The sequence below is a fragment of the Pinus tabuliformis genome, chromosome J (assembly GCF_031772625.1).
Source record: "Pinus tabuliformis cultivar Carrire ecotype Pingquan chromosome J, CPIR1, whole genome shotgun sequence".
In the NCBI taxonomy this organism is placed as follows: domain Eukaryota; kingdom Viridiplantae; phylum Streptophyta; class Pinopsida; order Pinales; family Pinaceae; genus Pinus; species Pinus tabuliformis.
The window spans coordinates 916,189,367-916,214,949 of record NC_142295.1 but is presented as its reverse complement, the minus strand read 5'-3'; the positions used below and the strand labels follow the sequence as shown (position 1 = coordinate 916,214,949).

General features: G+C 38.5%; 1 protein-coding gene across 2 annotated transcripts in view; it reads right to left on the bottom strand.

Annotated features, from left to right (window-relative positions):
- The window catches only part of LOC149229731 (Spc97 / Spc98 family of spindle pole body (SBP) component), a 273,676-nt gene that overhangs the window by 33,917 nt on the left and 214,176 nt on the right, over positions 1 to 25,583 (bottom strand). For both annotated transcript variants that reach the window (XM_089378718.1, XM_089378717.1), the window contains exons 15-21: positions 3,925 to 4,008; positions 3,668 to 3,742; positions 3,390 to 3,563; positions 2,129 to 2,254; positions 1,897 to 2,004; positions 1,686 to 1,748; positions 1,435 to 1,509 (exon numbers count right to left, since the gene is read on the bottom strand). In XM_089378718.1, the coding sequence (XP_089234844.1) occupies positions 1,435 to 1,509; positions 1,686 to 1,748; positions 1,897 to 2,004; positions 2,129 to 2,254; positions 3,390 to 3,563; positions 3,668 to 3,742; positions 3,925 to 4,008 (705 nt within the window). The remainder of the gene's footprint in view (positions 1 to 1,434; positions 1,510 to 1,685; positions 1,749 to 1,896; positions 2,005 to 2,128; positions 2,255 to 3,389; positions 3,564 to 3,667; positions 3,743 to 3,924; positions 4,009 to 25,583) is intronic.

The window sequence follows — 25,583 nt, the reverse complement described above, 5'->3', positions numbered from 1 at the left end:
TGACTTGCATATCAATACTAGGGCCATAGACTTGAATACGAGGCTGCCCCACTCAACAAATTGTGTTTCCAATCTTCAATAGCTCCCTCTATTGCTCACAAATTGGCAGGGAGTACAATTTTATTTAGGGAGCGCGCTCCCAAAATTCACTCCTGCAGGGAGCAAATTTCAGTAGCACGCTCCCGGGGTCACTCCCAATGCACTCCCACTTAGAGCATGCTTCAGGAGTGGATACGAGGATTGGTGGGGTGGGGGCGCTCCCCCGCAACCTTGCGCAGAAGTACCTGCCTGAGCTACAAACTTCAACAGAAAGTTCCAAATAGCTGCCACAAGATTACGGAGTTGGGTGAGATACTTGTCTATAAATATCGTATTAGGAAACACGATCAGATCTTTCTTGGCTCTGAGAGCATGGTGGCAATAATCACAAGACCAAAAACATTTGATAAGAGAGGGCTGTCACCCACACCCCCAAAGGAAGATATTCTTCTAGTGTGATGTGTCATGGATGAAAGATTGGTGAACCTGTCAAGGATTGGAAGAGGAGGGGAGGCCACAAATTCTTAGACTAAATTCCTTGGTGTGCCTGTGTCTTTCCTCCTCAAACGTCACTTTGCACTGCAAGCTACACAGTCGGGGGTTTTTCTTCCCTTTGAAAACCTGTGCCTGTAAATTTTGTTGTTCAATTTATCTTTGGAAAGATTTTTTGTGTTATTGTCTCCTGTTTAAAGTTCTCTTCCTGGCTCATGATTTCAGCTTGCTTGGTTTTTAAGCCTGTTATTTCATTTTGGAGTATCTGGGTTTCTCCACAAACGAAGGAGACTGCTCTAACATTAAGGATATATACTGCATATCTGAATACATCAGTCCAAGTTCTGGGTCTCAAGGCTTGCATACATCTTCTCAAATTCTGAAATCTTCACATTATGGGCAGCTATCTCTTATTTCAGATATGTCGTTAGTGTGTCTCTCTCAGATTTGTGCCTGTGATTTTTATACGACATCCAACAATTCTGTCCCATTATCAAAAGTAGTCTTGTAGGGCATTAAATGAAAGTAGTGATGTAACAAAGAATTCTATAGAACCTTTTCCAATTCTTTAGCATACTCAACTCCAAGTGTTATGGTATTATGTGGATGGTTGAACATATTGTTCTCTATTTAGTTTCTATAACTTTTCGGGTTTTCTTTGCATTGATGATCCTCAGATGCTTCACAGATCCAAATGTTTAGTTCTCTCAATCTTTAATCTGGATCTTTAGAAGGTATTTTCATCCAGAGATTAACAGAAGACATGGGAAATATCAAAACCGTACACTTGAATGTCTCAAAAAGGACAAAAATATATCCGAAAAGTGTTGATGCAGTGACACTGTAAGAAGTAAAACAACCACAAAATGATCAAGCATCTCTAGAGGAACCATGCTTACAGACCTGTAAAATTTCTGGCCAGAGAAGAAGGCATTCCTTGAGGCATTTATCAAGAAAATAATCGTGGTGCTGCATCACCTGAAAGACACTATCATATAAATATTGGCAAACTTATCTTCAAAGTAAATAATGATATCTAATTCAGATGCTGCTGCTTAGACCCTAAACAGATAACTCATGGGCTATGTCCACAATAACTCATCGGATATATCAACAATAGCATCCAAAGAGCCAATCAGGCATATGCTTTGAACCTCATCTATGCTCTTGGTAGTCTGTACCCTCTCATACATAACATGCCAATTGGGCTCAAGAACCTGTTCAAATTGTATAAAATTAAATAGAGATGATTAGAAACAGACAAATTTAACGATTCTAGTTGATCATTTATATCAAAGTCAAAATAAAGTCTGTCCAGACCATGAGCACTTGACTTCAAACAGATATGCACATTTTGAATCATACCTCAAATGTAAGATAATGCACCAGACTTTGCATAAAATGCAGCATTTTTTGGCAAAGCACATACGATCCAGAAATTGCTGTTCCCAGTAAGTTGAGACTACGTGTACTCTGAGGAATGTACATATACCAACTAGGATGATTGTCAATCGAGGAAAATAAAAATCAGAAAGAAAACTACAATTTTAACTAGAAAATAACATAAAATAGTTATTGGTTCTCTGAAAAAGCACACCTGATGGGTTTGCCATGTTCCACAAAGTTGTCGTTCCACATGTTTGCAGTGGAAAAGAAGGCGGAAAATAAGCTGGTATTTAGTAAGAGCCTTTCTTGATAGAACTAGAGACAATGGCCATTGCACCTATATAGGGATAACATCCAAGCAGAAAAAAATCAATAACCAGCTAAAGAAAGTGTATAAAAGTTTCCGACTGAAAATGCATGGGAGGTAGATATAAATCAAGCCTTCAGATCTTGGTATTCCAAAAAGGACACCAAGAAGATCAACTCCCTTCCCCTCAACATAGCTTGAGGAGTGTGACTAGCTAGGATTCTGAACTTAATTGAAGGAAAGGAGACCCTCCCTCTCAAATGTGTGATTTAGTCTCTCGATATCTTGAATGCTTACCCACAGGAGGGCAAAAACAATCCAAACATGATAATCAGAGAAGAGGCAAGAAACAAGGGCTCTTCCCTTGGCATACTTTGAGGGAGCTTTGCAAGGTAATCCTCCCAAAGGAGGTGCAGGAAGAATTTTATATCTCTCTTCGGTCCACCATATATTCATTAAGCAAGTATTGACCAGGAAACTAATAACTTCTGTAAACTGATGGCACTTAAATTACTTCTTCAGCTGGCCGAAGAACATGGGCTCCAACAAATTCAAATTTTTAGTGACTATGTCTTGGTCATCAAATAGATTAAAACGGAAGCTCAAATGATAAATTTCACCTTACAGGCCCTTTATGATGATATGCAATTGCAGATGTCAACTTTCACACGTCACATATATCTTTGTCTCATATATCTCTTTGGGACAGGAACAGCATAGTGGACGGCCTTTCAAAAATTGGATTGGTATTGGAACGAGTGACCTGGTTCACTTCCATACTACAGAATGGCCACTCTATATACTTAATACATGGACCTTGGATATAATGAAACACGTGTGCTTAAATGAAGACTGATCACAGCTTTACAGTTTTAGCAATGTAACTGTTTATGTAATTTAGAAAAGAAATAGTTTGATGATATATATAACTGTTTATGCAATTTTTTGGGAAAAGAAACAGCCTGCTGTTATATGTGCAGTGATAGGAAAATATGACGAGCATTTTGCAGTAAATGGCTGTTAAGCATTTCTTTGAATGACAGGAGCATATGACAACATAATTTTGTTTATTATAAACAAAATTACAGATTTTTTTCTTGGGAAGAAAATGAAAGTCTCTGAAAAGGCCCAAGTTATAAACTCCGAAGCTAATATAGTAATATACCTTGTAATTGAGGGTGAAAGTCTCCAAACCAGTAATGTTTACTGGAGCTGATTGAATAAAATTCTCAGAATTGGATTTGTCACCTTCTAAAGAATCTGTTGGAGTGTATAGGTCTGACATGCTATTACCCATTTTTTTAAGGACATCCAGTTGAGCTGGCAATGATGTTCTCTCCTGCATCAGATATATAAAACTTTAGAAAAAAAATTCACATTATATCCTTTTCAGCTTGCAAATCATTACAATAAAATTTAATACTGAGAATGCGACTTTCTTACCACACAACAGGTAAGGTCCTCATGACAGGGATCTGATACAGCAACAGAAGTTCGCAAAGCAAGATCCAGTAATGACTGGTACAAAAGTATATAAACCAGAGAAAATAAAAGAGACATAACAGTTCTGAAAAATTCATTACAACAAGGGCAGAAAAACATCACCAAGAACACAAAATTCTAGTAAGAGTAATAACAGTACATGTGCTGCAAAGCCCAAGTAATAATTGACTAAAACTAGAAAAAGTAAAATGATATACCTGTAATTTCTCCACTGATATTGTAGCTGGCTTCTTAATTAGCTCATCTCGAGCTATATCCATAAAGTGAACTAGGAAATCACCCTACAATCAATAATACACACTGTTCATCATACAAACCCAAAGAGCCAGGGTAGTTTTTCAACAAATGGCAGAAAAATTTACCAAGAATGGGTATAAGGTAGAAAAAAGAAAAGGAAATTCAATCAAGGAATATAATAAAATGCAAATCCATGAGTTTTAAGAAACTTATATGATCAGATTTACAAGGGTCAATAGGCGAATCAATGGAACCATATCTCACACAAATTCTGAAATAGCCTCCTCGCAGTTGTTCTAGAGATAGATCTGGTACACTGGAGAGAGGGCAAAGGCCAAGCACAAGTGCAGAAAACAGAAACACACAAGGGCACCCAACAGGCTGTTATGGACCCCAAAACAAGAGCACATACCACAAGAGGGTTATTGATCCTACATACCAAGTTTGACTTGGTTGACCTTAACCATAAACCTAGTGTAAAATAAATGAAGTTAAATATGACCTTATCCTTAATTACAAGTACATAATGATTAATCATACATATGAATGGATCATGGCCACACGTATAGATTACACCAATAACTCCAACAACCCCCATTGAGCTAAGCAGGGGACCATGGGGAGAAGTCCAATATAATATTACACAATTTACTTCCTCCCAAGGTTACTTGTAAGTGGGAGCAGAAGCAGGGAGCAGGAGCGGAAGCGGGAGAGGGGAGCGACATTTTCAAAAGCTCCCGGTTTGGGAGCAAATCGGGAGTGAATTTTTATATAATATATATTTTTATATATTTTGATGCATATATGTCAACAAAAGCATGTAGAATGATGAATTAGATATAAAAAGCATAAAAACATGGATTACACCATATAACATCAATAATCTAGAAGTTATAATCTTCATCAACCACATCCACAAGTAACAAGCTCTCATTTATATAGCATGTAAGGGTGCACATAACCAAAATAGCATCGAGTGTAATCCATCTCTGAACTGAAAATACATCAACAAATAGGCTCTAGATGGCCTCTAGCATCCAAAAAAATCATGCTACAACAAATAGCTACATATCATCAAAATCATTACCTATATTGGGATCTTTGTCATTAATATCACCCTCTAAGCAATTAACATAAGATAGAAAAAATGTAGCATGTCAAGTCAATATTTTGTTTGAGCGATGGGTACATTTTTAGTAGGGTCATGATAGAGGAGTTCAACAACCAATGTCACTAACATGAAGGTACATAGAGGGCTTGGTGCTCTTGACAAAATACGAGTCTCATACCCTAGTACATGACAGAATCCAATGGAAACATTGCAATCCCCCAATCCTAAAATCTTGAAAAACTGATAAGTCTACTGGATTTTGAGTGAGATCTAAAATTCTACTTTCTCCATATGAAATCCAATGAGGTCGGAACCAGGGAAAATTTTAAGAACCCCCCCTAAATTTATAAATATAATAAATGGGCGAATCTCCATGGTATATAGGAAAAATGGAAGGCGATTTTATCAATAAAATAATATGTATATATAATTTTTTGGCGAATCTCTCACCAGGGATGGCGAATATTTTACTTAATTATAAAATCTTGTAAGATCTTGGGGAGTCTTTCACTAAATAATAAAACTTTGTAAAGTCCTAGTGAATCTTAGCATAGGCTACATGCTGGTTTAATTCCCCCATTTAAATAGGCTACATTCCAGGTGAATACCATGGGTCAATACCATGTGCCATTTTGGTGAATACCGCGGGTCAATACCATGTGCCATTTTTATTTTTATTAATTCTAATATTAGGGTTAATAATGGCTTTTTGCATGGTATTAATAACAATCTAGTCCATGGTATTTGTCCCATAGTATTTTGGCCATAGGTTTCACCTAAATATAACCCATTTTTTGAGTGTTCGTAAATATAAGGTGACTTATGGAGTAAATATAAAAAAATGTTTTATTTGTTTACCATACCTCTCGTTTATTTATATTTTTATTAATTTACCATACCTCTTTTACAAATATGGTATTTGGCCCATAGGATTCACTTAAATAAAACCTCTTTCTTGAGCCTTCATAAATAGAACGAGGGTTATGGACTAAATATAAAAAGAGGTTTTATTTATTTACGATACGTCTAGTTTATTTATATTTTTATTTATTTACCATACCTTTTGAGTAAGTATAAAAAGACGTTTTATTTATTTACCATACCTCCACTTTACTTATATTTTTATTTTTTTACACCCTTACATGTATATAAGGTGACTTATGGAGTAAATATAAAAAATGTTTTATTTATTTATCATACCTCTCATTTATTTATATTTTTATTAATTTACCATACCTCTTTTATAAATATGGTATTTGGCCCATAAGATTCACTTAAATAAAACCTATTCTTGAAAATGGGCGAATGGATTCACTTAAATAAAACCTATTCTTGAAAATGGGCGAATGGAAGGTTGTAAGTCCTAATTTCAAAGGCTAAATTTACCTTTTTTACCCTCTCCCTTAAAATAAGGTGGGCTATTTGAGGTGATTTGAAAATGTACTATGATACAAAATATTCGCCCACTAAAAATTTAAAACCCCTTAATTTCGCCAAAGGGTGAACATTCGCCCCTAAAATTATCCTTGGTCGGAACAACTCTCAAATGGGCATTCCTGATGGTTGAGATGATGATGCACCTATTGAGGTAGGCACAGGATCTACCAGTTTCTGGGATGATATCACCATACACATGTTGGATGTGCTCGGTATCGACACTACAAGAGGAGGGTGCTCGACCATAAGGACCTTTAGGTACTCGACTGTTAAGGACCTTTAGGTACTCGACCATAGGGAGAGGAGAGGGAGAGGAGAGGTACGTTATGCGCGGAAAGCTTTTTCAGGCCCCATTCTCTTTGTTCAAGTCCAGGTGCTTTATGTTCCGGCGGAGGATGCGTAAGCAGGCATCCCAAGTCATTTCATGGTAATGTTAAAAATTTAAGTAAAGAGATGAAAATGAAAGACGAAGGAGAATGTCAATCTTACTTTAAGAATTTAACATTACCATGAATTACATATCAATACTAGGGCCATAAGCTTGAATATTTGGCTGCCCTACTCAAAAAATCTTGTTTCTTTGAAAAAAATGTGTTTGGAACATCTTTGTGACAAAACATTTGTGAAAAAGCCAAGGAGTGAATTTTTTTTTTGCGGGAGCGCGACAGGAGAGAATTTCGAAAGCGCACTCCCAAGTCACTCCTAATTCGCTCCTACTTTGAGCACGCTCCAGGAGCAATTCGAAGTGGGGAGAGCCGCTCCCCCGCAACCCTGTTCCCCCCTTAATGCTGAGTAGAGGGCCAAAACTATTGGAAATATCACCAATATTGAGAGGGGGGATGAATCAATACTAGGAACTTTTGACAATTGTTTAAAACTTCAAAGACAACATGTACACAATACTTATCAACAACACATTAATTTATGCGTGAAACTTATCTTAAATAGTTTCAATATTTCCAAGTACAAACTTGAAGGAGGCAACGACTCCTTAGTTTACCAACACCTACTGGAAGGAGGCACCAACACCCTAATTTAGAGTCTTCAACCTAAAGGACGCTACAACACCCTTGCCTTGCTCCACCATACCACTCTTGCTTTAATAAAGAGAAATAAGGACTCTTGTACCACAAATATTGACCCTCTCACATACACTGCAAAAGAGAAAGAGCTACAGCAGTACCTGTTGTCCACTGTTGTTATAGATCAAACCTTAACATTCCGCCAAAACATACTCCAAAAGACCTTCAAAATCAGTGTTGCGGGGGAGCACTCCCCCCCCCTTTCCCGCCCCCACTCCTAAAGCATGCTCCAAACATAAACGCTCAGGGAGTGACCCCGAGATCACATTCCCGAATCGCTCCCGTTGGGAACGATTTTCAGAAGTGCGCTCCTACAAAAAAAATTCACTCCCTTGTTTTTCTTCCAAAAAAAAAATCCACTATGTTGTTCAACACCCTTGTAAAAGCATGCAACAAAGCTAATGAGAAGGAAAAGGGTTGGAACAACAAATTTTACATGCTCCCATTGTAAAACAACCTACACTAGTTCATATACTTGTGTAAGAAAGCATCTCTACAATATTATGCCATGTGATGAAAATAAGATTTTCTGAGTCAAAACTTGTGATCAAGTGCTAGCAAAACATAGCAATAGATATAGAATAATACCCAGACACAATACAATTCCCTCATACAAACAGAAGGCTGCCTTCGAGGGCAAAAAACCTTAAACTAACATAACTTCTACCGTCAGATCTTCCGCCTAATGAACAGTCAACCTTGACTACAAAATTACAATATTTTACAAGGCAATTTTCTCAAAATCCACCTGCAACAATAGTGGGGGGACAAGCCCCCCCCACACCCCCACATCAAGTGTTAATTTTTACACTGATCTATGTTGTATTAATTACTTTAGCCCAAATTCAATTCTTCGATTAGCAATCTTTTCAACAGTTATTAGTACTTACATTCATCAACAACGATTGAAGATAGAACAATAAACGCAATGACAAATAGGAGACAATCAACAAGAGACACCGGTTTGGTCAAAGACTAAGGAAAAACCCCACAAGGGGGAAAACCCTTTGTAATTCTTCTTCTATTACATTGTCATAAAATGCTTAGCAAAGAGTACAATAGCCCTGTTGACCTCTACTGGTCAACTACCCATGCAGTGCACCCCGTTTTTCTTGACAGAAAGAAGCAGCACCTGATCAGCATGTCCATGCCATCCTGCCATCATCAGCAGCTTGATCATTTTTGTTGTAAACCCAGTCTGCATGTATAAGTTGTAAATAATCTAAGCAAATCAGAGTCATGTATGTAAAGCTGCCTAGGTGGACCTAATTTTCTACGATAATCTATGTCCCGGAAGGTTTTTCGTCTCACCGATCCATGGATCGGCAGAGTTTTCCTTCAAACCTGACCCCAAAGCCGGGATGGAATTTGTCATTAGAACTTTAGGAAAATCCTAGTGTGTTAAATCTGCTAGATTATAGTTGTGTCGCAGAACTGGGTGTTTTGTGAGGGTCTGTATTAAATGGGTTTGTCCCTTAAGATGTAATTTTGTAAAAGTCATGATGTAATGTGTCCTGAGGGTCGAGAAATGTTTTAAATCCCCTCATGAGTCCTAAGTCCTAGGTCCTAGGTGATGTTTCCGAAAGGCTTAGTTCAGTGATCCATTTTAAAAATGAATAAAAAAATAATAAAAAATTAAAAAAACGAAGCAAAAACCCTAACTAATAAAATAATAATATTTTAAGTTAATAAATCGACGGATGAGATCAAGAGATGTCTTGATCCTCATCAACGGTCGAGATCATTTCTACATGGATCACTCGAACTAGCCGTTAGGATCATTTCCTTTATATAGGGTCTTAGGGGGTCATTTCATCTCATCTCATCTGTGAGTCTGTACTGAAAGCTCTCTTGTAAACTGATTTCTGATTAATAAAAGAAGACTTTGGGGTTCAAAACTGGCTGGTGTTACTCTCTGGAATTGCTGTGAGATGTTTGTTTTTTTTTTCTGCATATTTCAGTTTTCAGCAGTAAATAGTAGCTGGTTTTCAGAGTATTGTGAGTACAGGTATCTTGCTCACGTGCTAGGGTTTGAATGTTGTAGGGTTTCTGGAATAATGGCAGGTATCTCCATTATTCCTTGAAATCTAGCAGCATTTCTTGCCCTCTTTACTGATGTTTGCTTGAGGTGTGCAGGAGATCTTTAGGTAAAGGGTACAGGTGGGCATTTGGGGAAGTTCTAGGCTGAACCAGCCGACTCCCACTGGCTTTTCTGTGCAGAGCCCAGCTGATTGTTCCCTGGGTTAATCATTCAAAGTTTCTTTTCTGTTTTACATTGAGAGATTTTCTTTCTGTTCACAGTGAAGTTCAAGATTACATGATATTCTAAATATTTTTGTTATCATTTGCTGAATCAGGCTGTCAAGGGGCCATATCTGTAATTTTTTTTTTGTTAGATCTAGGGTTTCAAATTTCAAAAGTTTTGCTTTCTTCAGTCTTCATTAGGATTTTGTATTTTTGTGTTTTCAGCTACAGGGTTTTTATCAAGAGCAATTTTTTGAGTCAGCTGTCGAAGAGCATTCCTGGAACCTGATCGTCAATATTACTTGCATTACATGAAATCAAGAACAGTGGAAATCCCTCAGCTATCGAAGCCGTAGCATGCATCATTCCGAAACCGAAAGCATACGCTGTGGTTTTCCTGGACAAATCGCTTCATCAGCTGAGGTTTATCGTTCCAATTACTGCGTGAACAGATCCTTTGAAAACGACTGTGCAAGAAAAAACGTCGATGTATTTGGCATGAAATAGTATTGAAGAATCCAGTTGTGAATTTGGAGGCATCGGTTCAATCAGAAGCATGTGCTGGGGTTGTCTGAGCCGCGATCCGTGCATATTTAAAGCCTGTTCCCTTTCTCAAATCCGCATCCAAGGAGATCCACGTCATATACATTGCAGAAATCGCATTTTTTTTGGTGTGAAAAGGGCATTCGCGTGGGCATCAAACCCTACTCACGCCGGCAGCTAATTTCGATTTGATCTGCGGCTCAGTTTATCTGCCATTTCCAAACGTCGATAGTCTCCAGGTCACGTATTTCCTCCGGTGGCTGAGTATCAGCGTTTTCCAGGTAAGTCGATGTTGGCTCTAGTCATTCTGCGCAGTCACGGGTTTCTCTGTGGCGTCGGTTCTCATTTCCGATTTTACGGCTAGGTTTTCTCTGCAATATCGTTCAAAGCTTTCGATCTTCATGCGTTTGGATTTACTTATCATATATTTCATGATTATCGTATAGTTTCGGACTCTCATCGTTTTTTTTTATGAGTTTTACTTTGTTCCTTTTTTAATCTTAGGGTAGATTCATACAAATGAAATAAATGGGTTAGCGATTGTAAATAGATTTTAATTTATTTTTAGTTTAGTTTAGGTTTTCATATGTGCCGTTTGAATAGTTTCATTTTAATTCATAAAAATCGAAAATTCATATAGTTTGTTTTAGATATGCTTTAGATTTTTGTTATATTTAGATTTAGATTTTAAATTTTTGAGTTTTCATTTTATTTTAATTTAGATTTGTTTTGATTTTTTCTTTTAAAATATATATTATGAAAATAAAAAATAAAAATAAAAAGGTTTAGCTTTTGTTTTATATTTTTTAGTTTTAAATTAATCTAGTTTTAGAATTTTAATTATTTTAGATTTTTAATTTTCATTTTTATAATATTGAAAAAAATAAAAAATTGAAAAAGATTTAAAAAATTTTGAAAAAATATTAAAATTTTGTGGAAAATCATTTTGCCAGTTTCAGTTGCTTTCGCGATATATCTTTCATGCTGAGATCTGAAATTTTCAAGTCGAAACACGAAATCCAATGTCTGGTTAATAATTCATGATGCTCATGGTGGTTTAAGGCATTTATCTCTTCAAAGCTTTCAGTTGCCGGATATCGTTTTGGTCACATGATTTAGCTGATGATAGATGGTTGCTGTTCATGGTCCATGTTTCTTTATCATTTAAAAAGTAATCATTTAAACATTGACTCCACAAGGCACTGGTCAATTAAATCTCTAAATCCATCTAGTGCTTATCATATCGTGTATCGTGTCTCCCACCCAACTGTTTGGCAGTTGGTCTTCACTATCTCGCAGGGTCTACCCCCCTTAGCCGCGGGAGACGGGCTTAAACGGAGGGATCGGGGATCAGAGTGACAGCCCCCGGTCCGAGCGTTGTCGTGCCAATCTGCGCGACAACATTTTTTGGCGCCGTTGCCGGGGACAGAGTTTTTCTGTTCTTGGGGTTTCATCGACATTCAGCTTCTCATCTTCTCATCTCTCATTTGAGCTGGCAGATTCAAATATTTTGGCATCTTTTCATCACATATCAGCAGCATCTCTTCGGTTTTGTTTCTTGTTTGGGTGGCGACTCCATTTTTCTCATTTTTCCCAGACAAGAAGCTTTCCTCATATCTGCTTGTGTTTACTTTTTGGATCCTAGAATCAGATTCGTTGTTCAAGTGGCGACTCCACTTCTCTCATCTCTTAATTTTCTTGAGCAGAAATCTCTTTCTATCATCCATTTCATCCCCTGTTGTTCATCATGGATTATTCATGTAAACCATGTCATTTTACTAATAATTTCCATGATCTTCCGAAAGAGGCCATTTCTAAATTATTTAAGTTCTCGGGTGATGATCCGGTCGCTGTTAAACATCATTTAAACATGTTTACTTGTGTAAAAATCTTATATTGTAGATTTCCTCAATATAATCATGAAGATTTCAAGATGCGTCTATTTGTCCATTCTTTAGAGGGTGATGCCTTGAAATGGTTTAATAATTTTCCTAATGATTTTTTCACTTCTTTACAAGACATTCTCGATGCTTTTAAAGATAGATATAATAGTCCAAACAGCTTGCCTTCTACCTCTAAAATTGTGCAAAAAGAAGAAAGTAATCATATTAAAGGTCAAGCTGTTGAAGAAAGAGTTCAAGATCAGAATATGTCATCAGCCGGAACTATTGCAGATCAAGTTCATGATAGTGAAAAATCGGGGACAAATGACAATGAAAAGGAGGAGCAAAAGCAAATTATACAAGATCTAATGATGCTGGTAAGAAACATGGAAAGCAATCAAACTAATCTTATCAATGATGTTAAAACTTTACGCACCCATCTGGAAAAACGTAATAAGGAGATTGAGGACACGCAAAATCAGCATGCTAAGGAAATTGAGGCCATGAAAATTAAATATGAAACAGAAATTAGAAGCATGCAAAGCAAGATGTCAGTCTTAGAGGAAAATATGGTGACCATGAAAGCTGATCATGATAGGGAAATTGACTCTATGACATTCAATCATAACAATCAGTTGGCTGACATGCAAGCGAATCATAAAGAAGAGATAAATTTCATGCAACATTGCTTGATGGACATAGAGGAAAAGAATGATAAGGTAATAAAACACATGCAAGAAAACCATGCCATGCAAATCAGCGCTATAAGGGATGAATGCTCTAGTCAAATGGATGCCATTAGAATACAAGTTCAAAAGATTCAACAATGGTCAGATGATAAGAGAAACCAGGAGCCTTCTCATTTGCCGCAACAAGTTCCATCTTACTATGAGGAGGTCATTAAGTGGATAATTGAAGGTGATCCAGATAAGCTTAAAAACGATAAAAATCAGATGCAAGACACAAAAAGACTTAGCATGCATAACTTACACACTTCATCTGACAGTTTCGAAACAGAAAGTTCCAGATCATCAGTAATTCATCCTGCCAGAAAGAAGAAGCGCAAGAGGAAGAAGATTAGACGAAGATTTGATGCATCAGACGGCCGTGAGCAGCTTGATTTTCGGATAGGAAAGAGTCCTACCATATGCAAAATTGGACATGGCACATCCGACAAGCAGCCGACAGATTTGCCTGAAAGCAGGCAAATGCTCAGTATGCACTATATTGAACACATCTGATGCCGTAGGGCATCCTTTGTAGCGTATTTCTAACCCTACTCCTTATTTTTTCCGCATTTTCATTTCTGCTTTAGATAGTTAATAAATGAAGAGCTTTTTTCTTTCCTGTGCTTAATGTATACGCTGATTTATGGATGGACGCTACTTATTTTTGTGTTGTATGGATGCAGATTCTGGATTCTCACATTCCTGCAAGCAGCAACGTGTCCCCAAGTAGAGCCAGATGTTGACCTCTACTGGTCAACTACCCATGCAGTGCACCCCGTTTTTCTTGACAGAAAGAAGCAGCACCTGATCAGCATGTCCGTGCCATCCTGCCATCATCAGCAGCTTGATCATTTTTGTTGTAAACCCAGTCTGCATGTATAAGTTGTAAATAATCTAAGCAGATCAGAGTCATGTATGTAAAGCTGCCTAGGTGGACCTAATTTTCTATGATAATCTATGTCCCGGAAGGTTTTTCGTCTCACCAATCCATGGATCGGCAGAGTTTTCCTTCAAACCTGACCCCAAAGCCGGGATGGAATTTGTCATTAGAACTTTAGGAAAATCCTAGTGTGTTAAATCTGCTAGATTATAGTTGTGTCGCAGAACTGGGTGTTTTGTGAGGGTCTGTATTAAATGGGTTTGTCCCTTAAGATGTAATTTTGTAAAAGTCATGATGTAATGTGTCCTGAGGGTCGAGAAATGTTTTAAATCCCCTCATGAGTCCTAAGTCCTAGGTCCTAGGTGATGTTTCCAAAAGGCTTAGTTCAGTGATCCATTTTAAAAATGAATAAAAAAATAATAAAAAATTAAAAAAACGAAGCAAAAACCCTAACTAATAAAATAATAATATTTTAAGTTAATAAATCGACGGATGAGATCAAGAGATGTCTTGATCTTCATCAACGGTCGAGATCATTTCTACATGGATCACTCGAACTAGCCGTTAGGATCATTTCCTTTATATAGGGTCTTAGGGGGTCATTTCATCTCATCTGATCTGTGAGTCTGTACTGAAAGCTCTCTTGTAAACTGATTTCTGATTAATAAAAGAAGACTTTGGGGTTCAAAACTGGCTGGTGTTACTCTCTGGAATTGCTGTGAGATGTTTGTTTTTTTTTTTTTTTTTTTCTGCATATTTCAGTTTTCAGCAGTAAATAGTAGCTGGTTTTCAGAGTATTGTGAGTACAGGTATCTTGCTCACGTGCTAGGGTTTGAATGTTGTAGGGTTTCTGGAATAATGGCAGGTATCTCCATTATTCCTTGAAATCTAGCAGCATTTCTTGCCCTCTTTACTGATGTTTGCTTGAGGTGTGCAGGAGATCTTTAGGTAAAGGGTACAGGTGGGCGTTTGGGGAAGTTCTAGGCTGAACCAGCCGACTCCCACTGGCTTTTCTGTGCAGAGCCCAGCTGATTGTTCCCTGGGTTAATCATTCAAAGTTTCTTTTCTGTTTTACATTGAGAGATTTTCTTTCTGTTCACAGTGAAGTTCAAGATTACATGATATTCTAAATATTTCTGTTATCATTTGCTGAATCAGGCTGTCAAGGGGCCATATCTGTAATTTTTTTTTTGTTATATCTAGGGTTTCAAATTTCAAAAGTTTTGCTTTCTTCAGTCTTCATTAGGGTTTTGTATTTTTGTGTTTCAGCTACAGGGTTTTTATCAAGAGCAATTTTTTGAGTCAGCTGTCGAAGAGCATTCCTGGAACTTGATCGTCAATATTACTTGCATTACATGAAATCAAGAACAGTGGAAAGCCCTCAGCTATCGAAGCCGTAGCATGCATCATTCCGAAACCGAAAGCATACGCTGTGGTTTTCCTGGGCAAATCGCTTCATCAGCTGAGGTTTATCGTTCCAGTTACTGCGTGAACAGATCCTTTGAAAACGACTGTGCAAGAAAAAACGTCGATGTATTTGGCATGAAATAGTATTGAAGAATCCAGTTGTGAATTTGGAGGCATCGGTTCAATCAGAAGCATGTGCTGGGGTTGTCTGAGCCGCGATCCGTGCATATTTAAAGCCTGTTCCCTTTCTCAAATCCGCATCCAAGGAGATCCACGTCATATACATTGCAGAAATCGCATTTTTTTTGGTGTGAAAAGGGCATTCGCGTGGGCATCAAACCCTACTCACGCCGGCAGCTAATTTCGATTTGATCTGCGGCTCAGTTTATCTGCCATTTCCAAACGTCGATAGTCTCCAGGTCACGTATTTCCTCCGGTGGCTGAGTATCAGCGTTTTCCAGTTAAGTCGATGTTGGCTCTAGTCATTCTGCGCAGTCACGGGTTTCTTTGTGGCGTCGGTTCTCATTTCCGATTTTACGGCTAGGTTTTCTCTGCAATATCGTTCAAAGCTTTCGATCTTCATGCGTTTGGATTTACTTATCATATATTTCATGATTATCGTATAGTTTCGGACTCTCATCGTTTTTTTTTATGAGTTTTACTTTGTTCCTTTTTTAATCTTAGGGTAGATTCATACAAATGAAATAAATGGGTTAGCGATTGTAAATAGATTTTAATTTATTTTTGGTTTAGTTTAGGTTTTCATATGTGCCGTTTGAATAGTTTCATTTTAATTCATAAAAATCGAAAATTCATATAGTTTGTTTTAGATATGCTTTAGATTTTTGTTATATTTAGATTTTAAATTTTTGAGTTTTCATTTTATTTTAATTTAGATTTGTTTTGATTTTTTCTTTTAAAATATATATTATGAAAATAAAAAAATAAAAAGGTTTAGGTTTTGTTTTATATTTTTTATATAGTTTAGTTTTAAATTAATCTAGTTTTAGAATTTTAATTATTTTAGATTTTTAATTTTCATTTTTATAATATTGAAAAAAATAAAAAATTGAAAAAGATTTAAAAAATTTTGAAAAAATATTAAAATTTTGTGGAAAATAATTTTGCCAGTTTCTGTTGCTTTCGCGATATATCTTTCATGCTGAGATCTAAAATTTTCAAGTCGAAACACGAAATCCAATGTCTGGTTAATAATTCATGATGCTCATGGTGGTTTAAGGCATTTATCTCTTCAAAGCTTTCAGTTGCCGGATATCGTTTTGGTCACATGATTTAGCTGATGATAGATGGTTGCTGTTCATGGTCCATGTTTCTTTATCATTTAAAAAGTAATCATTTAAACATTGACTCCACAAGGCACTGGTCAATTAAATCTCTAAATCCATCTAGTGCTTATCATATCTTGTATCGTGTCTCCCACCCAACTGTTTGGCAGTTGGTCTTCACTATCTCGCAGGGTCTACCCCCCTTAGCCGCGAGAGACGGGCTTAAACGGAGGGATCGGGGATCAGAGTGACAGCCCCCGGTCCGAGCGTTGTCGTGCCAATCTGCGCGACAACAAGCCCAATTTCAACAACGAGTCAAAGTCACATTTTGACTATCAATAGAGACAAACCATAACTAATCAAAATGATCCTCAAAAGTCAAATCTGGTCAACTGTTATAATCTGCAATTCTGGTCAACAGTCAATAGCAGTCAACAAGCCCTAACCAGTCAAACTAAATGGTCAAAATTTGCCTCTAATAGCTCGGTCAACAGCCCATAAATTCGGCCTCCAATGCTGGTAAAAATCAGCCCAAAACAGTCAACAAATGTCTGGTCAAACTTAGTAAAAAATTGCACTTTTCTCTGCGGTCAAACCCACGGTCAACACCAGTCAAATAGCTCCAAATGCCTCAGTTTTTGTGCCAAAAGATGCGCCTAGAGAAACAGAAATACCCCAGAAAAATCAAAGTCAAACCCTCCGCCAAAGTTCAAAGTCAACACTAATGAAAGTCTGCAATTTTTCCTACAGTCAACTCCAATCAAACTGCCCAGAATTTCTCGATTTATGTGCCAATTAATGCGGCCTGCAGAAACAGAATTTTCCTCCAATGGATGAAGTCAAACCATGCCAAAAACACCCAAGTCAATGCTAGTCAAAGACTTCCAAACAGAAAAGTCAACATTGTAGTCAAAGATGCCAAGAGACCTTGCACGTATGAGAGAAAGAAGGCTGCCTCAGACATGTACGAACCAATCATATTGAGAGAGAGAAGATGAAATGATGGGTTGTGTTGTTCAAATGAGCTTAAGGTCACTTTATTTATATGCAACTTTGGGCAGTTTGTCCTTAGGCCGACCTTGACTATTTGTTGCACTGTGGGGCTTCAATTCAAAAATCTACCTTCCCATGTCCGAATCAAGTGCTTCAAAGGTCAAAATTGGTCCTCTCGAAAAGAGGAATCCAGTCCCATGATTTGAATTTGTCATTGAGCTGCCAAATTAACACTCCCTCTCAACTAGGGAGAAATTCCAACTGCATCATGTAATCATCGAAAGTATCCTGTCATCATATCATGTCCCATCTCTGCTCAACTCAATCAGCTGAAACATTCTTGAATCTAAAGAAGAAGAATCACAGGGGAGCTTCAGCTACCACCCTCTATCCATCGGGGAGCCACTGCTACCACCCAGAATAACTTCCAGTGGGGAATCAATGTTGCTACCAGGGAATCTCTACCAACAGGGAGCGAACACTACGACCCGGGAAACCTTTGCCAGCAAGAAGCTACTGCTATGACCAGAGAAACCTCTGCGAATAGGGAGCCACTGCTACAACCCAAGAAACCTACAGACAATAAGAGGGATGCTACTTACCTTATAAGGTAAGAATCGCGCCTATCCTGATTCTTACTACATTTCAGTAATAGGAGGGATACCACTTACCATAAATGGTAAGGATCGCACCTATCCTATTATCTGTTGATCTTCCCAACTTGACCCTCAAGAGTCAGTGGTAGAACACTTGCATCTCTAGCTTGAGTAGGATGCCACTTACCATAAGTGGTAAGGATCGCGCCTAACTCAAGCAGCCAGCACCCATTGGCCAGATGGGTGGGAAAGACAAATGCCAACTAGGGTATACTCTGGCAAATCCAGAGGTCCCTCAACCCCAGGAGCTCTAAGGCTCAATTCCTCACCCTGGGAGCTCAAACAAGGGGGAAGAGCATAGCTCGATGTCCTTGATCAGCCTGTACCCTTACTTAGGTGGGTCATATTCATCAATCCATGTTGCTCTGCAATCTGCTTATCATTCGAAAGTTTGACGAAGTATCTCAACCCAATCATTATCGATGCATCCATACAATCTCATATCTCCGGAAGTATATCTCAGACCACAATCCTTCTTACACTTGATCAACGGAGGCTCACTAACTGTCAGCAATAGATCATCAGTGTATAAAACCAAACTCAAAGTCATACCTTGGACTAGTTTGAAATGGAGGTTCAGATCAGCGATGCTTCTTGTGAGTCCAAGCTTCACCGAGTAACTGTCAATTCGAGCATACCAGGAGTGGGGAGCTTGTTTCACACCACATAATGCTTTCTTCAATCTGCAAATGTGACTCTTCCTGTCCTGTACATCAAACCCCTGAGGTTGTGCAACACATACTTCTTCCTTGAACCTTTCAACGCCTCCATCTGCTTCATACTTCATCCTATATAGCCATTCTGATGTTGCACCATCCCATACATCATCCTTCATAATTCATTCTTCTGCCATAGTAGCCTTCCAAACTTGTTCTCTCACAGCTACTTCTTCTATTCAAAATTATCATCGGTCTTTATCTTGATAGAAGGGAATAGTCCACTAGACTTCTATTTATTTCAGTGTCATAGCTTACTTTGATGAACGTGTCGAGGACCATTGCTAGAAGAGATCTTCCAGAGACTCTATATAGGCCTCCCATTCTAGATCCCAAGATAAAGGCATCTTTCATTCGAGATCCCTTCGGCCGGAATAGGACCTTTCCGTTGATGAAGGCTACTCTCATTCCTTTGTCTTCCAAGGCAAAAATAGATATCAGGTTCTTCTTTAGTTCTAGAACATACATCACTACATGAAGAATAACAGATTTTCCATAGTCCAAATTTAATTTGACAGTACCAAAGCCCTTCATTGGATATGTGGTGAATAATCTTCAAACTTGTCTCCCTCTCAACCAAATTTGAGAGGACTTCCTTATACCCAGTGAGGATAGAAGCCTCACTATCCACCAACGAGCTATTGTATGAATCTGGAGGAGAAGGACAAGAAATGGTTGAAATAAGAAGGTATTCAAATTGACTAGTAGCTACATTACTTTCATACCTAGAGTTTCTTGACTTATTTTGAGGACGAGGACTCTCTTCGCAATCATCTGGAGTATCTCTTCTTCTTCGATTGTCTCTCCCTCTTCTATCATCTCGCCTTCTTCTATCATCACTTCTTCCATCATTGCTTCTTCTTCTATCATCGTATATGTCGTTGTTGTAGCTTTGATCGGATCTTGGAGCATCTTTCCTTTTCGGATAGTCATGGGCATAGTGACAATGCTTGTGACAATTGTAACATTCAATATCCCTTGATCTTCTATTAGAGTCCTTTGACTCAGGAGAGGGCCTAATCGAACTAGATGTCCTTCCTTCTCCCTTTTTCTTCTTATCTCGAGTAACAAATCTAGTGGGCTCTTCTTCTCCAAGATTACGAATTCTCCCTCTTGAAATCATCTTGGATTCTTCTTGAGTGAGCTTTCTAACAATTTCATCAAATGATGAGAAAATGTTGCTATCGCTTATGTTGTTAATGAAGGTTTACTGAATAGGAGGCAAACCTCTAAGGGTTACCACCACCAAGTCCCTGTCAGGCACGGTTTCCCCAACTCTCTGCAATTGATCTCTAAGACGAGACATCCTCATAATGTAAGATTGCACAGTCTCTCCTTTATTCATCTTCATGTCTTTCAGTTGATCTTTCAAGGTGATGATTTCAATCAAATTGTTGACTTCATACATGCTAGCTAGCTTATCATACAATTCCTTAAGATTTTTTCAGATTTCCAACATAGCTATAATTTTCTTTGCTTTTAACTCACCTTTCTTGTACTTGTTCTTGGAAGCGGCGGGAACACTTTCCGGGGACTCGAAACTTTTCCTTATATGTACTCCAAAACATCATTATCATCCAATATGATTTCCAACCTGATCTTCCATGCAGCAAAGTTAGATGAGTCACCTAGCTTCTCATTTTCCTTGAAGTAAGAGGCAGACATCATGACTTGATTAGATATGCTCCTTCAACTTTCCAAAGATGATTGCTTCAACTCTTGTATCTTTTGGATTTTGTCCTTCACCTTAGCTCAAATACCATGTTAATTTTTACATTGCTCTATGTTGCATCAATTACTTCAGCCCAAATATAATTCTTCAATAGCAATCTTTTAAACAGTAATTAATACTTCCATTCATCAATAGTGTTTGAAGATAGAACAGTAAATGCAACAGCAAATAGGAGGCAATCAATACATCAACAAGAGACATCAGTTTGGTCAAAGACCAGGGAGAAACCCCACAAGGGGGAAAACCCTTTGTAATTCTTCATCTTTTAGATTGTCATAAAATGTTCAGCAAAGAGTACAATAGTCCAATTTCAACAATGAGTCAGTCAAACTTTGACTGTAAATAGAGAAAAACCATAACCAATCAAAGATCATCCTCCAAAGCCAAATCTAGTCAACTGTTATAATCTACAATTCTAGTCAACAATCAACAGCAGTCAACATGTCCTAACCAATCAAAGTTAATGGTCAAAATTTGCCTCCAATAGCTTGGTCAACAGCCCATAAATTCAGACTCCAATGCTGGTAAAAATCAGCCCAAAAAAGTCAACAAAAGTCTAGTCAAACTTAGTCAAAAATCTGCACTTTTCTTTGCGGTCAACATCAGTCAAATAGCTCCAAATGCCTTGGTTTTTGTGCCAAAAGATGCGGCCTAGAGAGACAAATACCCCAGAAAAATCGAAGTCAAACTCTCCTCCAAAGGTCAAAGTCAACACTGGACAAAGTATGCAATTTTTCTTGCAGTCAACTATAGTCAAACCACCCAAAATTTCTCGATTTATGTGCCAATTAATGCAGCCTACATAAACAGAATTTTCTTCCAATGGACGAAGTCAAACCATGCCAAAAACACCCAAGACAATGATGGTCAAAGACTTCCAAACAGAAAAGTCAACGGTGCAGTGAAAGATGCCAAGGGTCCTCGTACTTTTGAGAGAGAGAAGGTTGCCACAAACCTGTCCGAACCGATCAAATTGAGAGAGAGAATATGAAATGATGTATTGTGTTGTTCAAATGAGCATGAGGTCGCTTGAATTTATATGCAACTTTGGAGGGGCAATTTGTTTTTTGGCCGACATTGACTGTTTGTGCAACTGTGGGCTTCACTACAAAAATCCACTTTCCCATGTCTAAATCAAGTGCTTCAAAGGTCAAAATTGGTCCTCTCAAAAAGAGGAATCTAGTCCCATGATTGGAATTTGTCACCGAGCTTCCAAATTAACACTCCCTCTCAGCTAGGGAGAAATTCCAACTGCATCATGTAATCATCACAAGTATCCTGTCATCATATCATGTCCCATCTCTGCTCAACTCTATCTGCTGAAACATTCTCAAATCTAAAGAAGAAGAATCATAGGGGAGCTTCAGCTACCACCCTCTATCCATTAGGGAGCCACTGCAACCACCTAGAATAACTTCCAACGTGGAACCAATGTTGTTACCGGGGAATCTTTGACACCAGGGAGCCAATGCTACGACCCAAGAAACATCTGCCAGCGAAGAGCCACTACTATGACCCAAGAAACCTCTGCCAACAGGGAGCCACTGCTACAACCCGGGAAACCTACAGACAATAAGAGGGATGCCACTTACCTTATAAGGTAAGAATCGCGCCTATCCTACTGCATTTCAGTAATAGGAGGGATACCACTTACCATAAATGGTAAGGATCATACCTATCCTATTATCTGTTGATCTTCCCAACTTGACCCTCAAGAGTCAGTGGTAGAACACTTGCATCTCTAGCTTGAGAGGGATGCCATTTACCATTAGTGGTAAGGATCGCGCCTAACTCAAGCAGCCAGCACCCATTGGCCAGATGAGTGGGAAAGACAGATGCCAACTAGGGTATACTCTGGCAAATCCAGAGGTCCCTCAACCCTAGGAGCTCTAACGCTCAATTCCTCGCCCTGGAAGCTCAAACAGGGGGGAAGAGCATAGCTCGGTGTCCTCGATCAGCCTGTACCCTTACTTAGGTGGGTCACATTCATCAATCCATGTTGCTCTGCAATTTGCTTATCATTCGAAAGTATGACGAAGTCTCTCAACCCAATAATCATCGGTGCATCCATATAATCTCATATCTCCAGAAGTATATCTCATACCACAATCCTTCTTGCGCTTGATCATTGGAGCCTCACTACCTATCAAGAATAGATCGTCAAAGTATAAAACCAAAATCAAAGCCATACCTTGGACCAATTTGAAATGGAGGTTCAAATCGGCACTACTTCTTGTGAGTCCAAGCTTCACCAGCTAACTGTCAATTCGGGCATACTAGGAGCGGGGAGTTGATCACACCACATAATGCTTTCTTCAATCTGCAAATGTGAGACTGCATGTCCTGTATATCAAACCCCTGAGGTTGTGCAACACATACTTCGTCCTTGAACCTTTCAACGCTTCCATCCACTTCATACTTCAACCTGTATAGCCATTTTAAAGGTGCACCATCCCATACTATTTAGTATTGAGAATTCAATAGGGCATGAATATGTTAATTCTCTTAACATGATAACTATTTGTGTTATCTTTCACGTATTAGCTTTGTTCGTTATAATGCCAATGTGAAATACATCAAACAACTACCAAAATAGTAAGAACAGTGACATAGTAAATAGGTTGTAAGCCAAGGCCAAAACCCCTCCTCTTGAGGGGAAAAACCATAAATATCTTCTTTGCTTAGATCTTTCAATTGACGAATACCATGATCTAGAGACTCAGACAAATACCCTCCAAGACCAAGTCTACCACGGCCTTTTGCTGCAATATCTTCGACCTCCCAATAGATCCGAAATTCTGCTCCCCAGCAACTACTGCAACTGTTGTTGCTTCTCTAGGAGACTTCGATCTCCCTCTAATAGCCTTCCTCTTGACTTCGCTTGCTTGTCTTGAGTCTTAGGGCTACTAGGATGCCCTAAGAGACCTTCGCTTGCCTTCCCTTCTCTCCTGCTTCCAAAATCAAACCGCAAGAGATCCCAGCACAGAAACCCTAACTTCGATCTTCCCAAGAGAGATAGATAAGGCCCAGAAACACTTCGACTTCTTCAACTTCCTCTTCTTCGTACTTCCTTCTTCGACTTCTTCTTCTTCTGCTTCTCCGCATAAGAGATGAGTGAGTGATCCAAGTGGAGGACGATTTCCTTTATATATAGCCTTCTTCAAGGGTGGACGTGGCTCTTCATGTAGGCCGACTTGACAGGTCATTAGGCCGACTTGATCTTGGAAGTATTTTGACACTTTAAAGACAAAATAATTTTTTCTTTGCAATTTACAATGTGCCCATAAGGTCTTCAATACATGACAATGACTCTTATACCTAGGACAAACCCTAGAAGCACTCAATGGGTACTTGACCTATAAAATAAAAGAACTTGAGCACGAAACCCATGCCCCAATAACTTCTTTTCATTTTATATTTACAAGAATACATTTCATACTAATGAAGACCGAACCTAGTTACACATTTTTCAACACTCCCTCTTAACTGGGGAGGTATTCATAAGAAGTACATGGTCATTCTAAATCTGAAGATATCTCATAAGAAGAGTCAAATTGGTAACCCATCTGTCTAGCATCATATTAACCAACATTGTCACATAGCAAGGCCTTGACTAGCAGCTCTATCTCTCCACAGGATCAGAGCACAATGTTAGCGAGACCAATGATATATAGACACCATCATCATTGTCCCCCAAGGTACATACTCCACCCAGGTGTTCACTGAGTATGACCTTACATTGGACTATTCTTGTCTTGGGTAGCTAATCCTCAAAGAATATCAGTCCACAACTACTCTTATCTTGAATGCCCTACCACATTCTCAAAGAGTATTGAATGCCAGATGGTTACCCAATCCTCCATTCTTTCTTCCCAAGTGAAGACAAGAATGTAGTGTCTATCTCTCCCTCTCAATTAGGGAGGTCAAATCAACCAAACCAAGCTTGTCCGTTAAGTATAGAAGCTTTTTGTTCGGAAGTGATTTCGTTAATATGTCAACTACCTGTTCATCAGTGGAGATATACCGTAGCTGCAGCACACCATTTTGTATTAGCTCTCGAATATAGTGATACTTGTTGTTGATGTGCTTTGTTTTTCCATGAAACACTGGATTCTTATACAAACGAATACAACTGGTATTATCACAAAGTATCATTGTAGGGTTCATCGATCCTTCGAACAAGTCAGATAACAACTTTCTTAACCATACTGCTTCTCTGCTTACTTCACATGCTGCAACATATTCAGCCTCAACACTACTCAAAGAAACGGTGTCTTGCTTTATGCTCATCCATGAGACCATGGAGGATCCTAAACTGAAACACCCTCCTGTAGTGTTTCTTCCATCCTGTTCACTGCCTCCCCAGTTGGAATCTGTATATCCAATCAATTGGTCATCATTCCTTCTATCATATTTCAAACAGTAGTTGTGGTTCCTCACAGATATGCTTTGCTGCTATCCAATGATCATGCTTTGGCTCCACTTGGAATTGACTGAGTACATTTACTGCAAAACATATGTCTGGTCGAGTATTCACCAAGTACATCAATGAGCCAACAAGTTGTCTATACCTGGAAGGATCCACAGGGCTTGATTTGGAACTCCTTAGTCTCTTCAAGTTTGTGATCATCGGAGTTGTCATAGGTTTACATTCCATCATGTTGAATTTCTTTAGAATCTATTCACATACTTTCCTTGACCCAAATAGATTTCATTTGGTCCTTGCCAAACTTCTAGTCCCAAATAGTAATGCATATGCCCGAGATCCTTCATGTCAAATTATGTTGCCAATTGCTTCCTACATTCTTCAATTCGACCTTCTACACTTGTCAAGAGAAAATCATCATGCCCTTGGTGCTTGCTTGAGGCCATATAATGCTTTCTTCAATCTGCAAACATATGCCTTCCTATATTTGACTTC